General features: G+C 44.1%; 1 protein-coding gene across 1 annotated transcript in view; it reads left to right on the plus strand.

Annotated features, from left to right (window-relative positions):
* LOC134984374 (zinc finger protein 260-like) overlaps positions 1–26,045 on the plus strand; it is a 207,638-nt gene that overhangs the window by 93,866 nt on the left and 87,727 nt on the right. Inside the window, exon 3 of the mRNA XM_063949971.1 lies at positions 11,256–12,135. Within this exon, the coding sequence (XP_063806041.1) occupies positions 11,256–12,135 (880 nt within the window). The remainder of the gene's footprint in view (positions 1–11,255; positions 12,136–26,045) is intronic.

Genomic DNA, 26,045 nt, shown 5'->3' on the forward strand with positions numbered 1-26,045 from the left:
GATCTCTGTGTTATCTAAATGTATGCACAGGCGATGTTCTATTACTGCACAGCCCATGTCACCTCTAGTAATCCCACATGATCTCTCAGTGTTACCTAAATATATGCACAGGCGATGTTATATTACTGCACAGTCCATGTCACCTCTAGTAATCCCACATGGTCTCTCAGTGTTACCTAAATGTATGCACAGGCGATGTTATATTACTGCACAGCCCATGTCACCTCTAGTAATCCCACATGATCTCTCAGTGTTACCTAAATGTATTGACAATGTAAAATTCCTTTGTCGTATAAAACACCTTATGAAGTCTAAGAACACTGTACGCTGTTTACTTAAGAAGTACCGTAATGGTACGCTATTTGCGTAACGATCGCTCAGCCGTAGGCGAGACGCTCAAGCGTCGCGTTCGCTCACGGCCCAGTGATCACAGGACACGTTATTGTCTAAGGCTAACGTAATGATTCGCTGTAGCGTAGCGGACGCTCGAGACCACGAGGAGGTCACCAGCGATGCAGACGCTCACAGCACTGTACCTTGATATTAATACCTTTTAACAATGATGTATGCTATATACCTTAATGTGAATACAGGGTGTAAGTGCAACCTTGTGTAACCTGACTAACTACAAAGCTGCTTGTGCGTCACCGACGCTCAAGTGAACACTTAACACTATAGAAAATACACAGATACTGGTTTAGGGTCCAAAGCCTATTAACTGTATTATATCTAATATACTTGTAAAAAGGGGATAACAGTACATATGATACACTACAATATAACAGAGACTTCCTAACCAAAATACAATACTATCTAATATAATAAAATACTATACTAGCCTAGTCTAGGGGAGATATGAGAGAAAGGAGAAGGGAGAGAGAGAGAGAGAGAGAGAGAGAGAGAGAGAGACGAGAGAAATTGGCTCAATATCACAGGAAGACAAGTATAACTGCGGAGAAACACTTACGCACAAGGGGAAACGATCGCATGCGCCTCGATATCCAGCTCCCGATTATCAGCAGATAACCGTTGATGAGAGAGTGAAGTTGGATATGGTCGGCCTGCCTATTTATGCCCCACACACAATGCAATCTCATAGTCCCTACAATCCCATTGTCCATTGGCCGAAGGAATTCGGCCCTGCATCATAACAAAAGGTCATAGGGTGATTCATACAGGTGGGCTGTGACGATTTCCAACAGCTCAGGTGGGTGGGAAACTGGGTTTCCCGCCGCATACCTGAGTATGAGTAAATAATAGAAATGGACATAAACTTCTTATGTTCATAACTATTCGCACGAGCGATTAATACGCTCCAAACCAACACCGGAATATTGCTGATTAAATACTCTTCCGATGGGTACCAAACACTGCTGTATGATTCCTGTTAGACCCTTTGTACGATGCAAAGAGGGATTCCTCAGCTCTGGGACATTCTATTTTAACCAAACTTTCAGAATCTATCAAAGGGACCATGATCTATAAACTACCTTAATTGTGAACATTTGTAACGACTGAGTCGCACGCTACGACTACATACTCTTTACCGTAAATACACATACCGTGCGAGCGGGTGCACGCACTAGCGGGTATGCGCAGACACGGGAAAGCGCACGCATGCGCAGCATGGACCAGTGTGCGGTGCAAATATGGCAACGTGCATAGAGACATTTTTTTCTGACTTTGACAGTCCACCCTTTGGCAGTCAATAATAACTGCCACTCAAAATATTTAAGGAGAAAAAAATGTAAGTCAGGGGTTAATTGATTTCCATGGTGGGGAGAGGAAGAAGAATGGAGTAGGTGTGAAGAGGGTATGACCTAGTGAGAAAGCAGAAGCATGTGTGTATGAGTCCATGTTTGGAGGGTCATGTATCATCGTGCCGTACGTGTGGTAAATCAAGCTTCGAGGTATTGCGAAGTATACATTTGAATTCCTTCTTATCCCGTACTAAGGGTCTGTGGATGGGCTGTCAAACTCTACCGAGCTCATTTCGGCTGTGGTTGTAACAAAATGGGGATGCACATTTTAGTTGATGATACATGAATGGGGGAGGTATGTGGTTGCTGATATCTGTGCCTGTATTCCCTATCGACTATGTGTGTCATTACCTGAGGGTTGTAGAGATGAAGATAAAGAACACTTATGGAAAATGCAATGATATTCTATGTCAGGGAAATGTACATCTGTCGTCGAAGTTGTGTTCGGTATCTGTTGAAAGTCGTCTTCTTTGCGCTGTATTGCTCCTTGGGCATGAGCAAGTAGCTTTGTCTGAGCCATCAGATTTACAAAAAAATGTTGGGCTAGCGTGATTTTAAAAATTCTAGGGAAACTGGGGATCCTTTGGCAAAGTTCATCAAGTGTCCATATCATAGGTTGTCAAAACTTCATCTTTGGTGCTTGTCTGTTGTCTGTATAGTGTCTCGTCGACTTCCTCGTCCAAGGGGTCTTTGTATCTTGGAGAAAAGCAGAAAAACAGGTGAAAGAAACGGACCGTATAATCACATTTTCATCACATTCTGGTTTCTATCATTGGGTCATAAATCAAATCCAGGTTAATTACAGTTTCCTCACTCCTCAAGCTCATCACTCTCGTACTTTGTTTGCACCTCATTAAAGCCTGCCCGCATCTAAATATCAATCCAATCGATATAACGACACCCAAGATACAAAGTAGAAACTTTCCAACATCCATTATGACTCCTTGAGCCCACTCTCCCAAACCGGAGAACCAATTTCGCGGGTTCAACCATGACACCCAACCAGTCAGCTCATTACCTACAGCAGCAAGGGTGAGATTGTGTTTTCGACGAAATTCCCACTTTAATTGCAGAATATCGTCCATCTTTTGGTCTATGACCTCTACCGGATCCTCGGTGCTATTTGTGATATACGTGCAACACTTTATGCCGTACTGTGTTGCCAAAGTAACACAATATCCGCCTGTTACTGCTGTAAGATAATTAAGAACCATCCTATGCTGAACTAGTTCTGTTTTGTAGGCTTGAAGTTCTCTTCCAGTGTATCTAAACGTATCATCATACATTTCAGTGATATTATCTAACAAATTGGCGAGTGCGGAAATGTATCTATAATTCATCACTCCTCGAGCGGTGCGAGTGAAATCTAACGCTACCAGAACCTGAATCCCGGTGGATTCATGGATAAGATCAGAGGCGGGATGCTCTAACCTTTCTGACAGTTGTCTTTTAACTCGGTGCTCGTAATGAGTGTGAGTATAAGGAGCTTGGGCACCACGGTGTATGTCCTTCATTTTGTCATGTGTAACAGTCATCACTTCAGGCAATACTTTTCCAATATAACACAATCCTTCAGAGTTTGGGGCAAGCCATTTGTACGCCTTTCTCCCGCATATGAAATATGCATCATCGGGGAGAACATAAGGGACGGAGAAGGACATGACCATATTACAAACCTTCCAGGTGAAATCTCCTGACCCTAATTCTTCCATCTGCTTAATGCACGTATCAGTTTGTACGATATGTGCACAGTATCCTGGTGATACCTCTCCAACTCTAGTAATTCTATTTCCTAAGGTATACCGATACCGGAAAGATTTTCCTCTACTGGCTATGTGGCGTACAAGCTCTGTATCTGTAGGCATTCTATCTGCTCTGTGTGAAAAGGTCATGGTGTGGTTACTCCATGACACTTCCCAATTTCCCGGTTTTCTAGGATTGGAGATATTAAAACATAAGAGGGACCTATCCACATGGTATTGGTGGAGCTTCAAACTAGGAGGGCTGGAGATATTAAACCTCCGGTCCACCGGTCTCCCACCACTTAGCTCAAGTACCTCCCCTAACGTTAAAGGAAATGGTACTAGCCCTGATTTGCTGTGACCCTAAGGTACTTGAGAGCATACCCAACAATCTGTTTGGTTTAACACATTACCCACTAAGGAGTGATAGTCACTCAATGGATGCCGGTCCATATGAATATTAAAACTGGATTGGCATTTCTTTATACACCCATCTTCAATGACATTGTTACAAAGCCTACAGATACAGTTTTCTTCAGCTAACAATCCTTCAAAATGTTTACAAATAACATGGTTGTTAGATCGTGTCCGGTACTCGCCTTCGCTTGGTGATTGGGTTGCTATTGGAAATTTACACCTCCGTCTCAGTCATCAGGACCTTTCTGGATCCTTTCTCGACCTCACTGGTACTCTCACCGAAACAGACTGCTCTGGTCAACATCATGGTTAACGGGAAAATCCATATCACAGTCTCTTGGGGCAAGTCCATCTTACAGGAGGAGAAAAGAAGAAATTTGTAAATGGGGTATAAGAAAACAGTTTGAGGGGGAGAGAACTTGTTACGATAATAAGTTCTCTCGTCTTGTCGTTCTTCTTGTTCTGCTGTCCTCTCAAAAGGTGCTGTCTCTTCAGTCTTCCGAATGAACCTTCTGGTGATGTAATCTTTCTTCCTAACTAGCGATCTTTCTGTGTGGAGCAAAAATCTGGCATTACCATTGGTCCAACTGAGGGATGACATACCATCTTTAAATCATGGAAACATGAGTGAGAAGAGAGAGAAAATAAAAAACAAAAGAGATAGAGAACAATTCATGTGCATATATACATTACATAACTCGACAATAACCATCAATAAGAAAAGAGAAACAAAACATTTTTAAACATTGTCAACATTTAAGAAAACATTGTTAGCATTAGAAAAACATTGTATTAGGCTGTCATATCTATGTGTCTAATGGTCTCCTTGAGCAGTCCCTCCCCACCAGCACCTGCATTACTCCATTGTCTGTATCTGGCCAGAAATACATTGTGGCGGAGGTTATGCTGGGGTTTGGTAGACTTCTGCAAGGACCAAGTTGATATGCAATGTGTGAATTCTTACCAATACTCGTCATAGATGGGGATAGAGAGAGAGAGAGAGAAAAAAAACATTTTTCACAAATACATTTACAACGTTTAACCTGGTAATTCCTGTGTCTTCAGTGAATGACCTCCCACTTTATTAATTGTTACCTCAGGCTTACCATCCGTCGTATGATCACCTTTCTTGACTACTTATCATGGGTGTGGCTCAAAATTCCTCCTATCTGATCTCTGATTATAATGGTGTGTGTTGTAGCTTTTGCTCATTTCTTGGTCTAGGGGGTCTAACTTTATGTGGGCTGTTACAGTTGTTAGCATAATGCCCTTCTCTTCTACAATGGTAACAAATCTTGGGCTTCCTCCACATGTCAATGACCTGAGGTTTTTGTTGATTTGATGCCTCCTCAAACGCTCGGATGCTCATCATCATCAACCGTTTCCCCTGTACCTCCCTGAATCCTTGGATTTCGTGATTATGGTGTTGTCTTTCTCTTGATTTACAATCTCTTGCAAAGTGTCCCTTTTTATGGCAATTGTAACAGACTTTCATATCTGGATTTCTCGCAGGGGTGTGGGGCTTTTGTTGGGGTGGTCTTGTGGTTAGGGCCTGCATTTTTGCTGCCATTAACTTATCTCTTTGTGACTCTCTGTATCTGATGATATTCTGATCATGATTGACGACGGCCTCTCTTAGTGCGGTCACCGAGATCTCTCTCCAGTTTGGGTTGGTGGTCTGTACCCTTGTTTTTAATTCATCTTTTAAACCATTCATTAATACCTTAACCGCTATTCCTTTATGTTGTGCATTTGTCTTGATGTCTGCGATCCCCGTGTTTCTAGCCATTATCTGCAGTGCTCGATTGAAATAATTAGAAACATTTTCCTTTTCGTTTTGCCTTATGGAGAAAATGTCATTCCACTTGACAGCAGCTGGGAAATATATTCCTAACTGTCGGTTAATCTGCCTAATACATTCCTGATTGTGTTCTTCCATACAAAGTACCTCCGTGTCTAATTTACAATCAGCAATGAATTTTGCAGGGTCAACACTGGTGGGCAAACATGCCCTCAGCACTGTCCGCCACTCTTTGTTGGTGGGTTCTGTGGCGTTCCCTAGTTCTTTAATAAACCTTTGACATGCTGCTAGATTTTTCCTAGGATCAGGAAATTCTGACACAATTGATCTCAATTCGGTCCGGGACCAGAGACAGCGCATTGCACTGTCCTTGACGGGAATGATTCCCTGATCGTCAGTCTTCCCATTGGGGACTGTGATCACCCTGACCGGATCAGTCTCAACTACATCATCTTGCGTTGATCTTACAATATGTGGTACATCGGCTTGTGTGTGATATAGAACCTTATACGTACCTGTGGACACGACCTTACCTGACCCTCCGTTAGGGGGTTCGATTATGGCCTTTACCAGCTGGGTCGTGTCCACCTGGATGGCTTGTAGGATGGCTTCCGGAAGAGGTGCCGACATTATTCTGGGCTCACTTTCTTGCTTGTATTCCTGAGGGAAGTTTGACATGGGGTGCAACTTGCATAGGTTAATAGCTGTACATTCAACAGTGTTACAATAATCATTGTTACATTTATTACACTTATTATCTATATTACAGTTGCTAAGAGCGTTTATATTGTTCACCCCTGTGCTTTTCTCCGCAATCACAATTCTCTCTGCGGCCATGTCTCCCCTCTCAAGATAAGAGTCAGAAAAGTTAATTGAATCTCTTTGTAATTCACCTTCCTGTTGCCCTAACTGCAAATAATCATAATGTTTACTTCGTCTCTGTGTTGGTTCAATGAGACCTATCCTCCTCCTTAAATTTTGTAACACTTCTGGGCTATAGCTGCCTATATTTGGGAACTTCTCCCCATCATGTACAGTCATTCTTTCCCATTCATCACATAAAACTTGTGTGTGACTTCCGTATTCTTCACACATGATGTATCTTGCCGACCCGACTGGTCGGTTCTCTGAATCAACCTGAACCAAGGTTGATCGCCTCCTACCTGAACAACTGGCCCCCATAATCTGCAGGCTTTGCTTACTACTCCTTTGATCTTTATATCAAGGTCTTCAGTGAACCCTTACAAACAAACCAAGATGTCCTGGGCAGGCCGGCGGTGGTGGTTTACCAAGTACCCCACTTACTTCTCGCCCACGTTGGCCAGTACTGCAATCACTGTAAACCAGAGCTGCTGTACCCAACCCAGGGCCCCTAAGACCTTCTGTTTACTGGAACATATGAGGGTTACCCGAAGGACACTTACTCTTTCCAGTAAAGTTGGGGTTGTTAGATAGTTCCTGAGTGACCAGCGAACTTCCCTTAAAAATAAAAAATTACACAAATCACGTCAGAATGTACAAATAGCGTGTGTGACCCCTGTACTCTAATGGTACTGGATCAGATTACTAACTACTGCACACAATTACGTGCGGTCCAATCGTTCAGTACATAAGCACTACCTGTTATGTACTGAGAGATTAATGGAATCGATGTTTCCGGCCGCGATTCCTTCAGCAAGAGCTTATGGCCTATATGGGTTTTGCACCAACGCCCCAGGCGTTGTGCCACTTGTACCTTTATAGCGGACCTTTTACCTTACGACCTCCTGGTCTTGTTACCTTATGACCTCCTGGTCTGTTACCTTATGACCTCCTAGTCTGTTACCTTATGGTCCGCTATACTCTAATGCTCAAATATTATTTAACCAGGGATGCCTCCCTAGCCACCGTATATGTCACTTACACGTATGTCCCTTGACGAGTACCCGGCTTTCCTTTTGGTTCCACCTTAAAGTTATGTGAACTTATGTATACAAAACCACACTCACTCAACACATGTACACTTTTGCTTCCACTCCTATTTCTGCGCAGAAATTTGTCTTTAGCCCAGCTGTGTTACCAATTAGGAGCAGGATCTGTTAAACTAAATTTCAGACACTAAAAATAGACTTGCGTTATTTACCGCGTCGCGTTATCTACCGCTGTGCGTTAATTATCGCCTTTGCGTTACTTCACTTTATCACAGTTTGAGCTACGTGGGCGTAACCAGACGCTACGTTGCGTAATGTACGCTGCATGCGTCTGCCTTTGGATTGCGTACGCTAGTCTTTGTTATAGACACGTGTACGCAAAGAAAAGATCCACCGTAACACAATATATTTTTATCAATGTAAATGATCCCTGATCATCTACCGCAATCCACACTGACTGCCTCGTATCTCAGACAAACCGTGTTTGTTCTATACTTTAACTATTACCTCTACTATGAAATAACAGCAAATCTCTTTTAGCACTTCCTATCAACTATAAAATTGGCAAACAGGAATAGTGATATACGAAATTTTGAAAAAGAAATGCAGATATATGTATGCGTGCGTGTGTACGCAAGACAGAAGAGAAATAAACAGTTTTAAAAGACACCAGCGTTTTTGTTCTTACTTCCGGTCCCGGATTCCTTCAGCACTCTTAATCTAAGCGAAAGCAGACGCTTATCCCGTCAGCAACTGCGAGACAACCTCCCACCCTTTGCTGGAGGGATAATGTCTGCTGATCTACCCAGTGCAGATATGAGAAGGATAGGACGCGCCCCCAATTGACAATGCTGAATTCCTTTGTCGTATAAAACACTTTATGAAGTCTAAGAACACTGTACGCTATTTACTTAAGAAGTACCGTAAGGGTACGCTATTTGCGTAACGATCGCTCAGCCGCAGGCAAGACGCTCAAGCGTCACGTTCGCTCACGGCTCAGAGATCACAGGACACGTTATTGGTTATGGCTAGAGTAATGATTCGCTGTAGCGAAGCGTACGCTCGAGACCACGAGGAGGTCACCAGCGGTGCAGACGCACACAGCACTGTACCTTAATATTAAAACCTTTTAACAATGATGAATGCTATATACCTTAATGTGAATACAGGGTGTAAGTGCAACCTTGTGTAACCTGACTAACTACAAAGCTGCTTGTGCGTCACCGACGCTCAAGTGAACACTTAACACTATAGAAAATACACAGATACTGGTTTAGGGTCCAAAGCCTATTAACTGTATTATATCTAATATACTTGTAAAAAGGGGATAACAGTACATATGATACACTACAATATAACAGAGACTTCCTAACCAAAATACAATACTATCTAATACAAAACAATACTATACTAGTCTAGGGGAGATATGAGAGAAAGGAGAAGGGAGAGAGAGAGAGAGAGAGAGAGAGAGACGGAGAGAGATGAGAGAAATTGGCTCACAGAAAGACAATGATTACGGAGAGAGTACTTACGCACAAAGGGGGAACGATCGCATGCGCCTCGATATCCAGCTCCCGATTATCAGCAGATAACCGTTGATGAGAGAGTCAGTTTGGATATGGTCGGCCTGCCTATTTATGCCCCACACACAATGCAATCTAATGGTCCCTACAGTCTCACTGTCCATTGGACGCAGGAATTCGGCTTCGCATTATAACAAAGGTCATAGGTTGATTCATACAGGTAAACTGTCTTGTATCAGTGGCCTAAGTTATGTAACACAATGGGTGATGACCAGCACATTCCTGTCTTCTGGAGAGCTATTGTTTGGCGAATACAAAACAGAATCCTGTCTGGGTTCTGCTCTATATTCATGATGTCCACTTTCAATTGAGACAATGACGTCTCAGCCCTTATTTTCCTGTATACAAATCCAGCCCCATTTGTAAACACAGGTGTTGGTCTTCTCCATTGAGTCTCAAAGCTCAGTGTAATTAAAGGCTATTGCACTCCGTCTGCGGGAAAGATACTGATTTGGAGTACAATTGATCTTCAATTACTATTCTTGTGATTACCTTATGCATGTGTAGATATGAGGCCCTCTTAACATGCAAACTATTGTTTGGGGGATCTCTGAGGTCAAAGAGCTATTTGAGACCCACTGATGCATGACTAAGTAAGAACAAATGATAATAGAAAATAGACATAACTTGTTATGTCCATAACTATTCGCACGAGCGATTAATCCGCTCCAAACCAACACCGGAATATTGCTATTTAAATACTCTTCCGATAGGTACCAAATACCACTGTCTGACTCCTGTTAGACCCTTCGCACAATACAAAGAGGGATTCCTCCGTTCAGGGACATTCTATATTAACCAAACTTTCAGAATCTATCAAAGGGACCATGATCTATAAACTACATTAATTGTGAACATTTGTAACGACTGAGTCGCACGCTACGACTACATACTCTTTACCGTAAATACACATACCGTGCGAGCGGGTGCACGCACTAGCGGGTATGCGCAGACACGGGAAAGCGCACGCATGCGCAGCATGGACCAGTGTGCGGTGCAAATATGGCAACGTGCATAGAGACATTTTTCTGACTTTGACACATGTCACCTCTAGTAATCCCACATGAGCGTCCATGTCACCTCTAGTAATCCCACATGAGCGTCCATGTCACCTCTAGTAATCACACATGAGCGTCCATGTCACCTCTAGTAATCCCACATGAGCGCCCATGTCACCTCTAGTAATCCCAAATGAGCGTCCGTGTCACCTCTAATAATCCCCCATGAGCGTCCATGTCACCTCCTAGTAATCCCACATGAGCGTCCATGTCACCTCTAATAATCCCCCAAGAGCATCCATGTCACCTCTAGTAATCCCACATGAGCGTCCATGTCACCTCTAATAATCCCCCAAGAGCATCCATGTCACCTCTAGTAACCCCACATGAGCGTCTGTGTCACCTCTAGTAATCCCACATGAGCGTTTGTGTCACCTCTAGTAATCCCACATGAGCGTCCATGTCACCTCTAGTAATCCCAAATGAGCATCCATGTCACCTACTAGTAATCCCACATGAGCGCCCACGTCACCTCTAGTAATCCCACATGAGCGCCCATGTCACCTCTAATAATCCCACATGAGCACTCGTGTCACCTCTAGTTATCCCACATGAGCGTCCATGTCACCTCTAATAATCCCCTATGAGCTTCCATGTCACCTCTAGTAATCCCATATGAGCGCCCACGTCACCTCTAGTAATCCCACATGAGCGCCCACGTCACCTAGTAATCCCACATGAGCATCTGTGTCACCTCTAGTAATCCCACATAAGCGCCCATGTCACCTCTAATTATCCCCCATGAGCTTCCATGTCACCTCTAGTAATGCCATATGAGCGTCTGTGTCACCTCTAGTAATCCCACTTGAGCCTTCAGTGTTGATCAAGCTCCAGTCTAAGCATCCTATCTTTTGTTTTTTTAATAAACATAAAAGCACTGATTACAGGTAAAAAAAAATGGCAGTTATAGAATTATATATTGTGTCCTGTTACATCCTGGGTCTTGTCTGCTCATTTTATATATATTTTGTATTTTATTTCCAGCAGATGGACCCACAAGCAGGAATATCTCAGAAGTACATCTAATGTTATCCCTGGATTGTGACATAACAGATAATGACAGTAGACAGGATTCTCCAGGAGATAATCCCATTACCCCAATTATACATCCAGCTCTATCAACTAATCCCCCTGATCCTGGGAAATGTTCTCCAAATCACTCTGATATTGGTGCATCTATTACAGCTCTGAGATTAGATACAGAGTTTCCCTGTTCTACAGACGCCAAATGTTTTACACAGAACACAAACCGTATTACTCATCAGCCAGCTAAGGCAGGTGAGAGGCCATTTCCATGTTCTGAGTGTGGGAAATGTTTTACATATAAATCAAATCTTGTTACACATCAGAGAAGTCACACAGGTGAGAAGCCGTATTCCTGTTCTGAGTGTGGGAAATGTTTTACACAGAAATCAGATCTTGTTACACATCAGAGAAGTCACACTGGTGAGAAGCCATTTCCATGTTCTGAGTGTGGGAATTTTTTTACATATAAATCAAATCTTGTTACACATCAGAGAAGTCACACAGGTGAGAAGCCGTATTCCTGTTCTGAGTGTGGGAAATGTTTTGTAGAGAAATCAGGTCTTGTTATACATCAGAGAAGTCACACAGGTGAGAAGCCGTATTCCTGTTCTGAGTGTGGGAAATGTTTTGCACAGAAATCAAATCTTGTTACACATCAGAGAAGTCACACAGGTGAGAAGCCATATACCTGTTCTGAGTGTGGGAAATGTTTTTCATCTAAATCAGTTCTTGTTAGACATCAGAAAAGGCACACAGGTGAGAAGCCGTATTCCTGTTCTGAGTGTGGGAAATGTTTTGCACAGAAATCAGTTCTTGTTAAACATCAGCGATTTCACAGGTGAGAAGCCATTTTCATGCTGTGAGAGAAATAAATCCGCTCTTGTTGAACATATTAGACATTACCCAAGCACGGAACCATTTAAATCTTCTGGAGTATAATTATCACTGTCATGCAATGTTCCTCAAGGGTCAATCCTATCTCCTATGCGTCATGCAATATACAGTCTGGTCCATATATATTGGGACATCGACACAATTCTCATATTTTGGGCTCTATACACCACCACAATGGATTTGAAATTAGACAAACAAGATGTGCTTTAACTGCAGACTTTCCGCTTTAATTTGAGGGTATTTACATACAAATCAGGTGAACTGTGTAGGAATTAAAATGGTTTTTATATGTGCCTCCCACTTTTTAAGGGACCAAAAGTAATGGTACAAACTAAACAATCCTAAATCAAATATTGTAAATCAGATCAGTGCGCTCGTCCAGTTCAACAAAAAATACTTTACTACTTAATGTGGTCGCAGCCCGGATCAGTGTTTCGTGAATTGAGCTTTGACATATTTTCCAAGGGCGATCTGATTACCATCTCCTAGATGAAGACCTGGATACAATATCCATACTGATATGCAAATATTTATTTATCTGGTACGCATATAAATTTTGTGATAACTGAATTTAATCCCACATACGGAAATATACTACGCTATATAGCGATTCTTTGTGTCTCCTAGCAGCATTTAGATCCCAGTAGTAACCTGGACTAAAGAATGGGGGACTGATACGCCATGTGTCAAGCCGTAATCCGTACGCTATAATCTTGTGTGTGACAAAACTAGTGATGAGCGGATTCGGTTTTACTCTGTTCTCAAAACGGCATCTTATTGGCTTACAGATGTCATGTGTTTTGTATAGCCAATAAGATTCTGTTTTGAGATCCGAGTAAAACCGAATCCGCTCATCACTAGACAAAACTGATTGAAAAATACTACACCATAGTCGCTCTCTTGTTTCTTCCTTTGTTTCCAGAATCCTAAATCAAACTTTTACTTTTTAATATTTTGTTGCAAATCCTTTTGTCAGTTACAGCCTGAAGTCTGGAACGCATAGACATCACCAGACGCTGGGTTTCATCCCTGGTGATGCTATGCCAGGCCTCTACTGCAAATGTCTTCAGATCCTGCTTGTTCTTGGGGCATTTTCTCTTCCGTTTTGTCTTCATCAAGTGAAATGCATGCTCAATCGGATTCAGGTCAGGTGATTGACTTGGCCATTGCATAACATTCCACTTATTTGCCTAAAAAAACCCGCTTTGGTTGCTTTCGCAGTATGCGTCGGGTCATTGTCCATCTGCACTGTGAAGCGCCTTCCAGTGAGTTCCGAAGCATTTGACTGAATATGAGCAGATAATATTGCCCAAAACACTTCAGCATTCATCCTGCTGCTTTTATCAGCAGTCACATTATCAATAAATACAAAGGAACCAGTTCCATTGGCATCCATACATGCCCACGCCATGACACTACCACCACCATGCTTCACTGATGAGGTGGTATGTTTTGGATCCTGAGCAGTTCCTTTCCTTCTCCATACTCTTCTCTTCCCATCACTCTGGTACAAGTTGATATTTGTCTCATCTGTCCATAGGATGTTGTTCCAGAACTGTAAAGGCTTTTTTAGATGTTGTTTGCAAACTCTAATCTGGTCTTCCTGTTTTATTGCTCACCAATGGTTTACATCTTGTGGTGAACCCTCTATATTCACTCTTGTGAAGTCTTCTCTTGATTGTTGACTTTGACACATATACACCTATCTCCTGGAGAGTGTTCTTGATCTGGGCAACTGTTGTGATGGGGTTCGTGCTATTTAGTACACTAGTAGTGTACTAAATAGCACGAACAGCTTGTAACGTAGAGTGGCAAGTTTAATCTTTCTATGTATAATGGAGAGAAATAAAAGCTCCTCCCTAAGTTCCTGGATGCCAAATCACTGTCCTTAGTATCTCTGTACAGTTTTTTCTATTAGAGTACTAATTAGCAGGAACAGCTTATAATGTACAACATAGATTCTCTAACGCCGACGATCTACAGTACTGTGTTGCTCGAACAGTTAGTTGCGTCAGAATACACTAATTTATATCTACTGTTATGTCTATACGTGCTCATTACTGCTGTGTATTTTAGATAGTGAATGAGTCACTCCTGCAGATTTACCCCGATTTGTGGGAAACCTGTGTGCACCCTTCTGTTGAATGCTTTACAATGGATTACACAGAAAAAATAATAAAGTGAATGTCACTGGAACACAAAAAAAATTGACACTTTGGGAATCGAACCCGGGACTCTCAGCGTGGCAGACCGGAGCCTTCATCGCTAGCCCACAGCACTGCATGGAAGATTCTCAAGTTCATGTGTAAAAGTACTGCAAAGAGCGATTCCTCCCCATTGGTGTTTGTTTATGCCGTTAGGGGACTCGGACGCTCATTTTATGCACTGTACATACTGTAAAGTCAATGAGCTACATTATTCCTTTCACACATTAGTTGTGTCTGCATACACAAGTGTTTTAAAACGTTAATTTGCGTCTGTATAAACTATACACACAGGGATTTGGCATCCAGAAACTTAGGGAGGAGCTTTTATCTCTCCCTATTATACTTAATACTACAGGATTTGGACACTCGCATATCCCTAACATCAATAGACCATACTGTATCTGTAACACGTTCGTTTGCATCTGTATGTGCTGTACTATTTGCACCTGTACTGTATATACTGTTATAGACTTTATGACATACTGTAGCATAATGTAGAGTAATGAGATGCACCAGTAAAGTAGTTCTTACGCTGTAGTTCAGTATTGTATTTTAATGGAGACCACACGCTTGCGCATTGGTGATTTAAAAAAGCGACATCTGGTGGATGATCTTCGGTATTACACTCAAAGGTAACGCCAAACGCTCTGTGTGCCTTCCTACGACTAGGCGCGCCTCCTTGCACCCAGGTACGCTGCGTATGCCTGATCGCGACTAACGCCTCAGCCAGCCAAGATAACGGAGGACCCATCTGTATATTTAGTTCCTAAATAACTCATCCCAAATGCTTAGGTCTTTTTTCTGCTGTTTATTTTGTATCTTGTGCTTTGTGTAAATGTGGATGTCTAATACCAGTTTGCACAATCTGTATTGCTGCACGACAATATGGCGGCCATTGGAACGTGTTTTCACTTCTAGTTTGCCTAACTTGTTGCAGACACTCATCTTGATAAGGAGTGCTGAGTGTTTTCTGATACAAGATCCTATCCATATATACCCTGTACATTATCATGTGCATTAGAGTCACCCGGGTTCCATCTTCAGTGGTTTGTTGTATGTTACATCTATATGGTGCGGATACTCCCCTGTATTTCATAATAAAAGCTTTTGTTTGCATCTAATTATTGCATTAAATCTTTTATTTTTATTCTGTTTTATATTCCCGTCTGAGTAATTACGCCATAATGTCTAATCTCGGAGTGGACCCCAGAAGATGTAAAGAAACCGTGTAAGTGTTCCATCATTCTGTTTTGTGTAAGCATACAGGTAAGTGATGGCACGGTGGTCACTGACCGTCACATTCAGGTGATATAATGGAAGTGGGACTGTCTGGGCTTATTCTAGTCTACTGCAGAAATAAAAAAAATCAGCCTTTATCCTGCTTAAAAAAATGACAAAGCCCATAAATCAAGCTTGGTCGGACAAGACAGTGTCCACATTAATGGTGGCACATCATATAGGCTGAGGACCCATGCTTCTGCTATATATGGCATAACCCTCTTTGTCGACAAAAACCTACCCTTCACCATTCACAATGTCCACCATTGCCCTTTCAGAAGGGACACAACTTTGCTTGTTCCACCTACTTCACAGAGCCCAGGACCATCTCCATGACCATGTCATGTTTATCTGGGAGGTTCATGGCCTGAGATGACCACAGAACCACCAGGTAGTTGCCAAGGAGAGAGAGGGGGAGCGCTGTCAATAGCAGCTGGTAAGAGGGGTGGTAAATCCCCTGGTGGATAAATATACAGCCAAAGAAAAGAATTACCAGCGCTGACTGATCATGTATGATTAATAGGTACTATACATCCGAAAGGCTTAGTGAATTAAAACCACAGTTATTCCACATGTAAAAACACACACAAAAAAAAAAAAAAATTAATAACATTGAGAAATAAATTATTAAAAATTAGAATATGCCACAATATGCCTGATGTCCACATGAACTGCTAGTGATGGACATTTCCAGTGACATTGGTCCTCTCTGAGTGTCATTAGCCGTTGATGTGGACATCTAAATCATCAACTCAGGCATATTGTGGCATATTTTAACTTTTAATTTATGTCTCAATTTTTATTTTTTATTTTTTTTACATGTGGAATAAATGTGTTTTTTAATTCGCTAATCCTTTCGGATGTATAGTACCTATTAATCATACATGATCAGCCAGCGCTGGTAATTCTTTTCTTTTGCAGTGGCCAAGAAGAACCCAGGCTCCCCAGGAAGTGGAGAGTCCAAAGATCCACCCCGCATGAGGTAAAGAAGGGACAAACACAGGGTCTGGCTCACCTATTTCCTTCCTAAAAGCTGCTCTTTACCCAGTTTGGTACCTGTGGGATCCCACTCCAATTTCCCTTGAGAGTCCTTACCCTCACTAATCCCTTCTGAGCCTACCAGCTCCTTCCCCTTCCAACCACTCCTCATTTTTAAGCTTTTCACTACCTGCTGTGTGAGTCCCATCCAACTACTTCATTCCTTGACTCATTGGTGTAGCAACCCCCTTCTCCCACACCCACCACACTGATACACTGTAGTTAAGCTGTGAGACTTGCTGCTAGCAGTACTCACTACTCAGCACACACACTCACATCATGATTACACAGCTGTGCCAGAGACACTGTCTCACTGACAACCAGGACGAGACACTCCCAGAAAGGCATGTATGTATGAGTACGGAGAGAGTGGGCGCAGTGGGGCTGCATCACTGACACCCAGGACGAGACACTCCCAGAAAGACATGTATGTATGAGTATGGAGAGAGTGGGAGCAGTGGGACTGCATCACTGACACCCAGGACGAGACACTCCCAGAAAGGCATGTATGTATGAGTACGGAGAGAGTGGGCGCAGTGGGGCTGCATGACTGACATCTGAGCCTGTCACGTCAGTGAGGTGGATGGGGCATCCCATTCCCAGCAGGAACAGCACGGTATATGTAAGAGCCGGAGCGGTGCTGGGCTACTGGCTGACAGCCTAGCATCTCGGTGCAGCGGCAGAAGTCTGTAAATGATGGGAAATAACATCTGGCCCATGGCTACTGTGAGGAAATGAGAGGTCTGTTACAATATAGCTATGCCTCATTTCTCTGACGTCCTAGTGGATGCTGGGAACTCCAAAAGGACCGTGGGGAATAGCGGCTCCACAGGAGACTGGGCACAACTAAAGAAAGCTTTTAGACTACCTGTGGGCACTGGCTCCTCCCACTATGACCCTCCTCCAAGCCTCAGTTAGATTTTTGTGCCCGGCCAAGCTGGATGCACCCTAGGGGCTCTCCTGAGCTCCTAGAAAAGAAAGTATATTTTAGGTTTTTTATTTTCAGTGAGACCTGCTGGCAACAGACTCACTGCTACGAGGGACTAAGGGGAGAAGAAGCGAACCTACCTGCTTGCAGCTAGCTTGGGCTTCTTAGGCTACTGGACACCATTAGCTCCACAGGGATCGACCGCAGGACCCGTCCTTGATGTTCGGTCCCGGAGCCGCGCCGCCGTCCCCCTTACAGAGCCAGAAGAGGTCCGGAAAATCGGTGGCAGAAGACTTCAGTCTTCACCAAGGTGTGTGCCATTGCTCATGCACACCTCACACTCCGGTCACTGGTGGGTGCAGGGCACTGGGGGGGGGGGGGGGGGCACCCTGAGCAGCAATAAAAACACGCTGTTGTTTGGTGTGTGCTGGCATACTCTCCCTCTGTCTCCCCAAAGGGCTTTGTGGGGTCCTGTCCTCTGTAAGAGCATTCCCTGTGTGTCTGCTGTGTGTCAGTACTGCTGGGTCGACATGTATGAGGAGGACAATGATGTGGAGGCGGAGCAAATGCCTGTGAATGTGATGTCACCCCCTGCGGGGTCGACACCTGTGTGGTTGGACTTATGGAAGGAATTATGTGAAAGTGTCAACTCCTTACACAAAAGGTTTGACGACATAGAACAGCCGGCTACTCAGCTTGTGCCTGTTCCAGCGTCTCAAATGTCATCAGGGGCTTCAAAATGCCCGCTACCTCAGGTGACAGATTCAGACGTCGACACGGATACCAACTCCAGTGTCGACGTCGATGAGACTAGTGTAACTTCCAATAGGACCACCCGTTACATGATTGAGGCAATGAAAAATGTTTTACACATTTCTGATAATACCCCAGGTACCACAAAAAAGGGTATTATGTTTGGTGAGAAAAAGCTACCTGTAGTTTTTCCTGCATCTGAGGAATTAAATGAGGTGTGTGAGGAAGCGTAGACTTCCCCCGATAAGAAATTGATAATTTCTAAATGGTTATTGGCAGCGTACCCTTTCCCGCCAGAGGATAGGTCACGTTGGGAAACACCTCCTAGGGTAGATAAGGCGCTGACACGCTTATCAAAGAAGGTGGCACTACCGTCTCCGGATACGGCCGCCCTGAAGGAGCCTGCTGATAGGAAGCAGGAAACTACCCTAAAAGCTATCTACACACACACAGGCATTATATTGCGACCAGCGATTGCATCAGCTTGGATGTGCAGTGCTGCTGCCGCGTGGTCAGATTCCCTGTCGGATAATATTGATACCATGGATAGGGACAATATTTTGCTGACGATTGAGCATATAAAAGATGCAGTCTTATACATGCGTGATGCACAGATGGATATTTGCCGGCTGGCATCAAAAATAAGCGCTATGCCATTGCCGCCAGAAGGGGGTTATGGACTCGGCAATGGTCTGGCGATGCCGACTCGAAACGGCACATGGAAGTTTTGCCCTATAAGGGGGTGGAACTGTTTGGGGAGGGTCTTTCGGACCTCGTGTCCACAGCTACTGCTGGGAAATCGACCTTTTTGCCACAGGCTACCCCACAGCAAAAGAAATCACTGTATTATCAGGTACAGTCCTTTCGGCCCCAGAATAGCAAGAGGGCTAGAGGCTCATCCTTTCTGCCGAGAGGCAAAGGTAGAGGAAAAAATCTGCAACACACAGCTAGTTCCCAAGAGCAGAAGTCCTCCCCCGCGTCCGGTAAGTCCACAGCATGACGCTGGGGCTGCTCAGGCGGACCCGGGTACGGTGGGGGCCCGTCTCAGGAATTTCAGCGCTCAGTGGGATCTCTCACAAGTGGATCCCTGGGTTTTTCAAGTAATATCTCAGGGGTACAGGCTGGAATTCGAGACGTCTCCCCCCCGCCGTTTCCTAAAATCTGCCTTACCGGTAACTCCCTCTGCCAGGGAGGCGGTGTTGGTGGCTATTCAAAAAGTGTATTCACAGCAAGTGATTGTCAAGGTAACCCTCCTCAAGCAAGGAAAGGGTTACTATTCCACAATGTTTGTGGTACCGAAACCGGATGGTAACACTTATATCAAAAGGTTCACGTTCAAGATGGAATCGCTCAGGGCGGTTATTGCAAGCCTGGACGAGGGGGATTACATGGTCTCTCTGGACATCAAGGATGCGTACCTGCATGTCCCCATTTACCCTCCTCACCAGGAGTACCTCAGATTTGTGGTACAGGACTGTCACTATCAGTTCCATACGCTGCCGTTTGGGTTGTCCACGTCACCGAGGGTCTTTACCAAGGTAATGGCCGAAATGATGATACTACTTCGCAAGAAAGGAGTTTTAATTATCCCGTACTTGGACGATCTCCTGATAAAGGCGAGGTCCAAGGAACAGTTGGTAGTGGGAGTAGCACTTTCTCGGGAAGTGCAACAACAGCACGGCTGGATTCTCAATATTCCAAAGTCACAGCTGGTCCCGACGACACGTCTTCTGTTCCTGGGAATGATTCTGGACACAGACCAGAAAAGAGTGTTTCTTCCAGTGGAAAAAGCCGAGGAGTTGTCATCTCTAGTCAGAGACGTCCTAAAACCGGGACAGGTGTTAGTACATCAATGCATACGAGTCCTGGGAAAAATGTTGGCTTCGTACGAGGCAATTCCATTTGGAATGGTTCCACGCAAGGACTTTCCAGTGGGACCTGTTGGACAAATGGTCCGGGTCCCATCTCCAGATGCAACAGCGGATAACCCTGTCGGCAAGAACCAGGGTGTCGCTGCTGTGGTGGCTGCAGAGGGATCATCTACTAGAGGGCCGCAGATTCGGAATACAGGACTGGGTCCTGGTGACCACGGATGCCAGCCTTCAGGGCTGGGGTGCAGTCACACAGGTAAGAAATTTCCAAGGACTGTGGTCAAATCAGGAGATTTCGCTTCACATAAATATTCTGGAGCTAAGGGCCATTTACAATGCCCTAAGCCAAGCAAGACCACTGCTTCAGAACCGGCCGGTGCTGATCCAATCAGACAACATCATGGCGGTCGCCCATGTAAACAGACAGGGCGGCACAAGAAGCAGGAGGGCAATGGCAGAAGTCACAAGGATTCTCCGATGGGCAGAGAATCATGTGTTAGCACTGACAGCAGTGTTCAGTCCGGGAGTGGACAACTGGGAAGCAGAGTTCCTCAGCAGGCACGACCTCCACCCGGGAGAATGGGGACTTCATCCAGAAGTCTTCCAAATGCTGGTACACCGCTGGGAAAGACTACAGGTGGACGTTATGGCGTCCCGCCTCAACAAAAAGCTAAAAAGATATTGCGCCAGGTCAAGGGACCCTCAGGCGATCGCTGTGGACGCTCAAGTGACACCGTGGGTGTACCAGTCGGTTTATGTGTTTCCTCCTCTGCCTCTCATACCCAAGGTACTGAGAATAATAAGAAGGCGAGGAGTGAAAACTATTCTCGTGGTTCCGGATTGGCCAAGAAGAGCTTGGTACCCGAAACTTCAAGAGATGCTTGCAGAGGACCCTTGGCCTCTGCCGCTCAGACAAGACCTGCTGCAGCAGTGACCCTGTCTGTTCCAAGACATTACCTAAAGGAAAAAGGCATTCCGGAGGAAGTCATCCCTACCCTGATCAAGGCCAGGAAGGATGTCACCGCAAAACATTATCACCGCATTTGGCGGAAATATGTTGCTTGGTGTGAGGCCAAGAAGGCCCCAACGGAGGAATTTCAACTGGGTCGATTCCTGCATTTCCTGCAAGCAGCTGTGACATTGGGCCTCAAATTGGGGTCCATTAAGGTCCAGATCTCGGCTCTGTCGATTTTCTTCCAGAAAGAACTGGCTTCACTGCCTGAAGTACAGACATTTGTTAAGGGAGTTCTGCACATTCAGCCTCCTTTTGTGCCCCCAGTGGCACCTTGGGATCTCAATGTGGTTTTGGAGTTCCTAAAATCGCATTGGTTTGAGCCACTTAAGACTGTGCATTTGAAATATCTCACGTGGAAAGTGGTTATGCTGTTGGCTCTGGCTTCGGCCAGGCGTGTGTCAGAATTGGCGGCTTTGTCCTGTAAAAGCCCTTATCTGATTTTCCATATGGATAGGGCAGAATTGAGGACTTGTCCTCAGTTCCTCCCGAAGGTGGTATCAGCTTTTCACTTGAACCAACCTATTGTGGTGCCTGCGGCTACTAGGGACTTGGAGGGTTCCAAGTTACTGGACGTAGTCGGGGCCCTGAAAATGTATGTTTTCAGGATGGCTGGAGTCTGGAAAACTGACTCGCTGTTTATTCTATATGCACCCAACAAGCTGGGTGCACCTGCTTCTAAGCAAACTATCACGCGCTGGATTTGTAGCACTATTCAGCTGGCGCATTCTTCGGTGGGACTACCGCAGCCTAAATCTGTAAAAGCCCATTCCACAAGGAAGGTGGGTTCATCTTGGGCGGCTGCCCGAGGGGTCTCGGCTTTACAACTTTGCCGAGCTGCTACTTGGTCAGGGGCAAACACGTTTGCAAAATTCTACAAATTTGATACCCTGGCTGAGGAGGACCTGGAGTTCTCTCATTCGGTGCTGCAGAGTCATCCACACTCTCCCGCCCGTTTGGGAGCTTTGGTATAATCCCCATGGTCCTTACAGAGTCCCCAGCATCCACTAGGACGTCAGAGAAAATAAGAATTTACTCACCGGTAATTCTATTTCTCATAGTCCGTAGTGGATGCTGGGCGCCCATCCCAAGTGCGGATTGTCTGCAATACTTGTACATAGTTATTGTTACAAAAATCGGGTTGTTATTGCGAGCCATCTATTCAAAGGCTCCTCTGTTAGCATGCTGTTAACCGGGGTTCCTATCACGTGTTATATGGTGTGATTGGTGTGGCTGGTATGAGTCTTACCCGGGATTCAAAATCCTTCCTTATTGTGTCAGCTCTTCCGGCACAGTGTCCTAACTGAGGCTTGGAGGAGGGTCATAGAGGGAGGAGCCAGTGCACACCGGGTAGTCCTAAATCTTTCTTTAGATGTGCCCAGTCTCCTGCGGAGCCCGTCTATTCCCAATGGTCCTTACGGAGTCCCCAGCATCCACTACGGACTACGAGAAATAGAATTACCGGTGAGTAAATTCTTATTTTCTCCTGCAGGGTCCACAGGTTATCCACAGGATAACATTGGGATATGATGATGCGACAGTGGATTTGCACCAAATGGTCAAAGCTTTTGGCCTCCCAGCATGCAGTGGGCCCGTCCATATATCCCCACCTCCTGGCTCAGGCAAATCAGTTTTTTGTTTGGTGTGGCAGGAGCCAGTCCATGGTCAAGAGGGCTTCTGGTTTTTAGCAGCTATAAGCTTTCTTATTTTATTTTTATAGTCTTTTTCTTGAGTGATCTTTCTAAAAAGCGTCTTACACCTACCTTAGAAAGAGTAGCTCCAACAATGCCCCGCCGAGTCATGACAACGCTTACCCACATGTACAGTGCTGTTTTGGCGGGAGTCTGCATCGGATATACTAGCAAGTCCAGCAGAATTTACCTGGCTGTGACCGGAGCATGGGGAGAAGGTAAGGCATCGGTTCTGCTTAGAGGGGGAACACGGACACAGCCGCACTGTTTTGGAGACTACAAGTCACTGACGCAGCTGCCACCTAGGGTGCACCGTGCTAGGCCTTCAGGGTCATAGGCTCCAGAGGTAGTATGAGGCCACCATACCTGGGATTGATGTCAGCTGTGGGGAGACAGACGCTCCCCTGCTCACCCCTCCCATGAACCATTTTCCGGCTTTCATCTGAGACACTGTGTATCTAAAAGGACCCAGTCGCAGCATAGGCGGCTGTGTGACTGGTGCGGCTTTGTTCACTTGGGCGTCTGTGTTCACTGTAGGTTCACGGGGCGAGTGTGTACACTGTTAGTGTCTGGATCCACTCAGCGTTCGCTAACGTATTGATCGGTCCTGGAAGCGAGGTGAGTCTTGTCGTATCCCACTCTACTGAGCCGGGTAATACAGCACTAAGTATCTAACTACCTTTTGAGTATGAATAGTTGGATATGTGCCTAATGCATACGAGTCTAATAATTATTACTGTTGTTTCTTTTGCTATGCGTCTGAATTTGGCTAAACTCCTATATAAGGTAATAGTCCCATAGTTACATAATTAGTGAGGTTGAAAAGAGGCAAAATGCCCATCGGGTTCAACCTGTATTCTGTGATCATATGATCATATTATAATGTACCTGCTGATGTAATGGTTTCGTACCAATTGACAACAATGACTCTTACCACTCCCAGTTTAATGTCACTGTGGTAAATGCTATAACCCTGGATTCCCTTTCCAGTTAGAAATTTGTCTAATCGGTTTTTAAATGCATTTACAGAGTCTGCTATTACTATCTTCTCCGGCAGGGAGATTCACATTTTTATTACCCTTACCATGAAGAATCCTTCCCTACGCTGTATACGGAAGCCTTTCCTCGTACTCCAGTGTCTCTAACCCTTTAATCAGTTTAGTAGCCCGCCTTTGAACCCTTTCTAGTTCTCCTAAATATTTTTTATAATATGGTGCCCAAAATTGAACACAATATGCCAGATACAGACGTACCAATGATTTGTACAGTGGCAGGATTACATCCTTGTCCCTTGTCTCAATGCCCCGTTTTATGCATGCGAGCACTTTACTTGCCTTTTTTGCAGCATTTTGACATTGTGTACTGATAAGCCTATTATCCATGAGCACCCAAAATCTTTTTCCACCACAGTTACCCCTATTATTTCCCCATTTAGAGTGTACGCTGCTTGTGTGTTTTTTGTCCCAAAATGCATCATTTTGCATTTTTCTATATTGAACCTCATTCCCCATTTAGACACCCAGGCTTCAAGTTTAAATAAGTCATTTTGTAGAGACTCCACATCGCTATCTGAATTACCTTACACAGCTTAGTATCATCCACAAAGATTGACACTGTGTTTTCCAAGCGTATTCCTAGGTCGTTGATAAATATATTGAACAGTTGCGCGCCAAGTACGGACCCTTGTGGTATTCCACTAACTACTGGTGCCCAGCTGGAGAACATCCTGTTGACCATTTCTCTTTGTACTCTATTATCCAGCCAATTACCTATCCATGTACAAATAGTATATCCTAGACCAAGTTCCCTTAATTTGATGATCAGTCTCCTGTGAGGCACTGTATCGAAGGCTTTTGCAAAATCTAAATACACCACATTCACTGCTTTTCCCTGATCAAGATTCTCGCTCACTTCCTCGTATAAGCTAATTAAGTTAGTTTGACATGATCTGTCCCTTACAAACCCATGCTGACTTTTGCTAATAATCTTATTAACCTGCAGATAATCCTCTATGCTATCCCTCAAGAAACCTTCCAATATTTTGCCCACTATAGAGGTTAAGCTAACTTGGCTATAGTTACAAGGATTATTTTTAGTTTCCTTTTTTAATAATGGCACTACCTCCGCTATGCACCAATCCTTAGGTACCTTGCCTGATCTGTTTGAACTGTGGATTATCAAGTATAGGGGTTTTGCTAGCTATGACCTAAGCTCCGTAATAACCCTCAGATGAAAACCATCTGGCCCTGGTGATTTATTAATCTTTATTTTGCTTAGTCTCTCCAGGACAACAAGTATTCAGCCAAGAGTCATTACCATCACTATCTTTATGCACTACTTTCTCTGACTGATCCTCCCTGGTGAATACTGAGGAAAAAAATTGGTCAGTATTTCCGCTTTTATTTTATCATCGTTTATCAAAGCTCCCAATTCATCTTTTAACGGGCCTACATTCTCCTTCTTTAACCTTTTACTGTTTATGTATTTATAAAACTGTTTAGGATTGCTTTTACTCTCTATAGCGATTTGCTTTTCGTTTACAACTTTTGCTGCGATTATTACTTTATTGCATTTTTTTTGCATTCTTTGTAATGCTGGAATGACTCCTCCCCTCCATTAGATTTAAATGTTTTGAAAGCACGCCTCTTTTTAGCCATTGCTTCTTTGACCTCCTTATTAAGCCATATTGGTTTGTTTTTAGTACGCCTGCGTTTACTGTTCATAGGAATGAATTTGTGAATATTGCTATCAAGCAACCCTTTTAAAGCATCCCACATTTCCGTTGTGTCTTTACCATGAAACAAAACTTCCCAATCAATCTCGTTTAGTGCCTATCTCAGCATATTGAAATTAGCTTTTCTAAGGTTAAATGTTTTAGTTGTTCACTTATAGCTATGTTTCTTGAAACTGATGTCAAATGTGATCATATAGTGGTCACTGTTTTCCAAAGTCTCCCCAACTTTAGTGTTTGATATAATGTCCACATTATTGGTAATAACTAGGTCCAGAATAGTTTTACCTCTAGTTGGGTCCTCGACTAATTGAGTTAAGTATTGATCCTTTAATGTATTTAAGA

This window comes from Pseudophryne corroboree, assembly GCF_028390025.1.
Source record: "Pseudophryne corroboree isolate aPseCor3 chromosome 3 unlocalized genomic scaffold, aPseCor3.hap2 SUPER_3_unloc_5, whole genome shotgun sequence".
NCBI classification, from domain to species: domain Eukaryota; kingdom Metazoa; phylum Chordata; class Amphibia; order Anura; family Myobatrachidae; genus Pseudophryne; species Pseudophryne corroboree.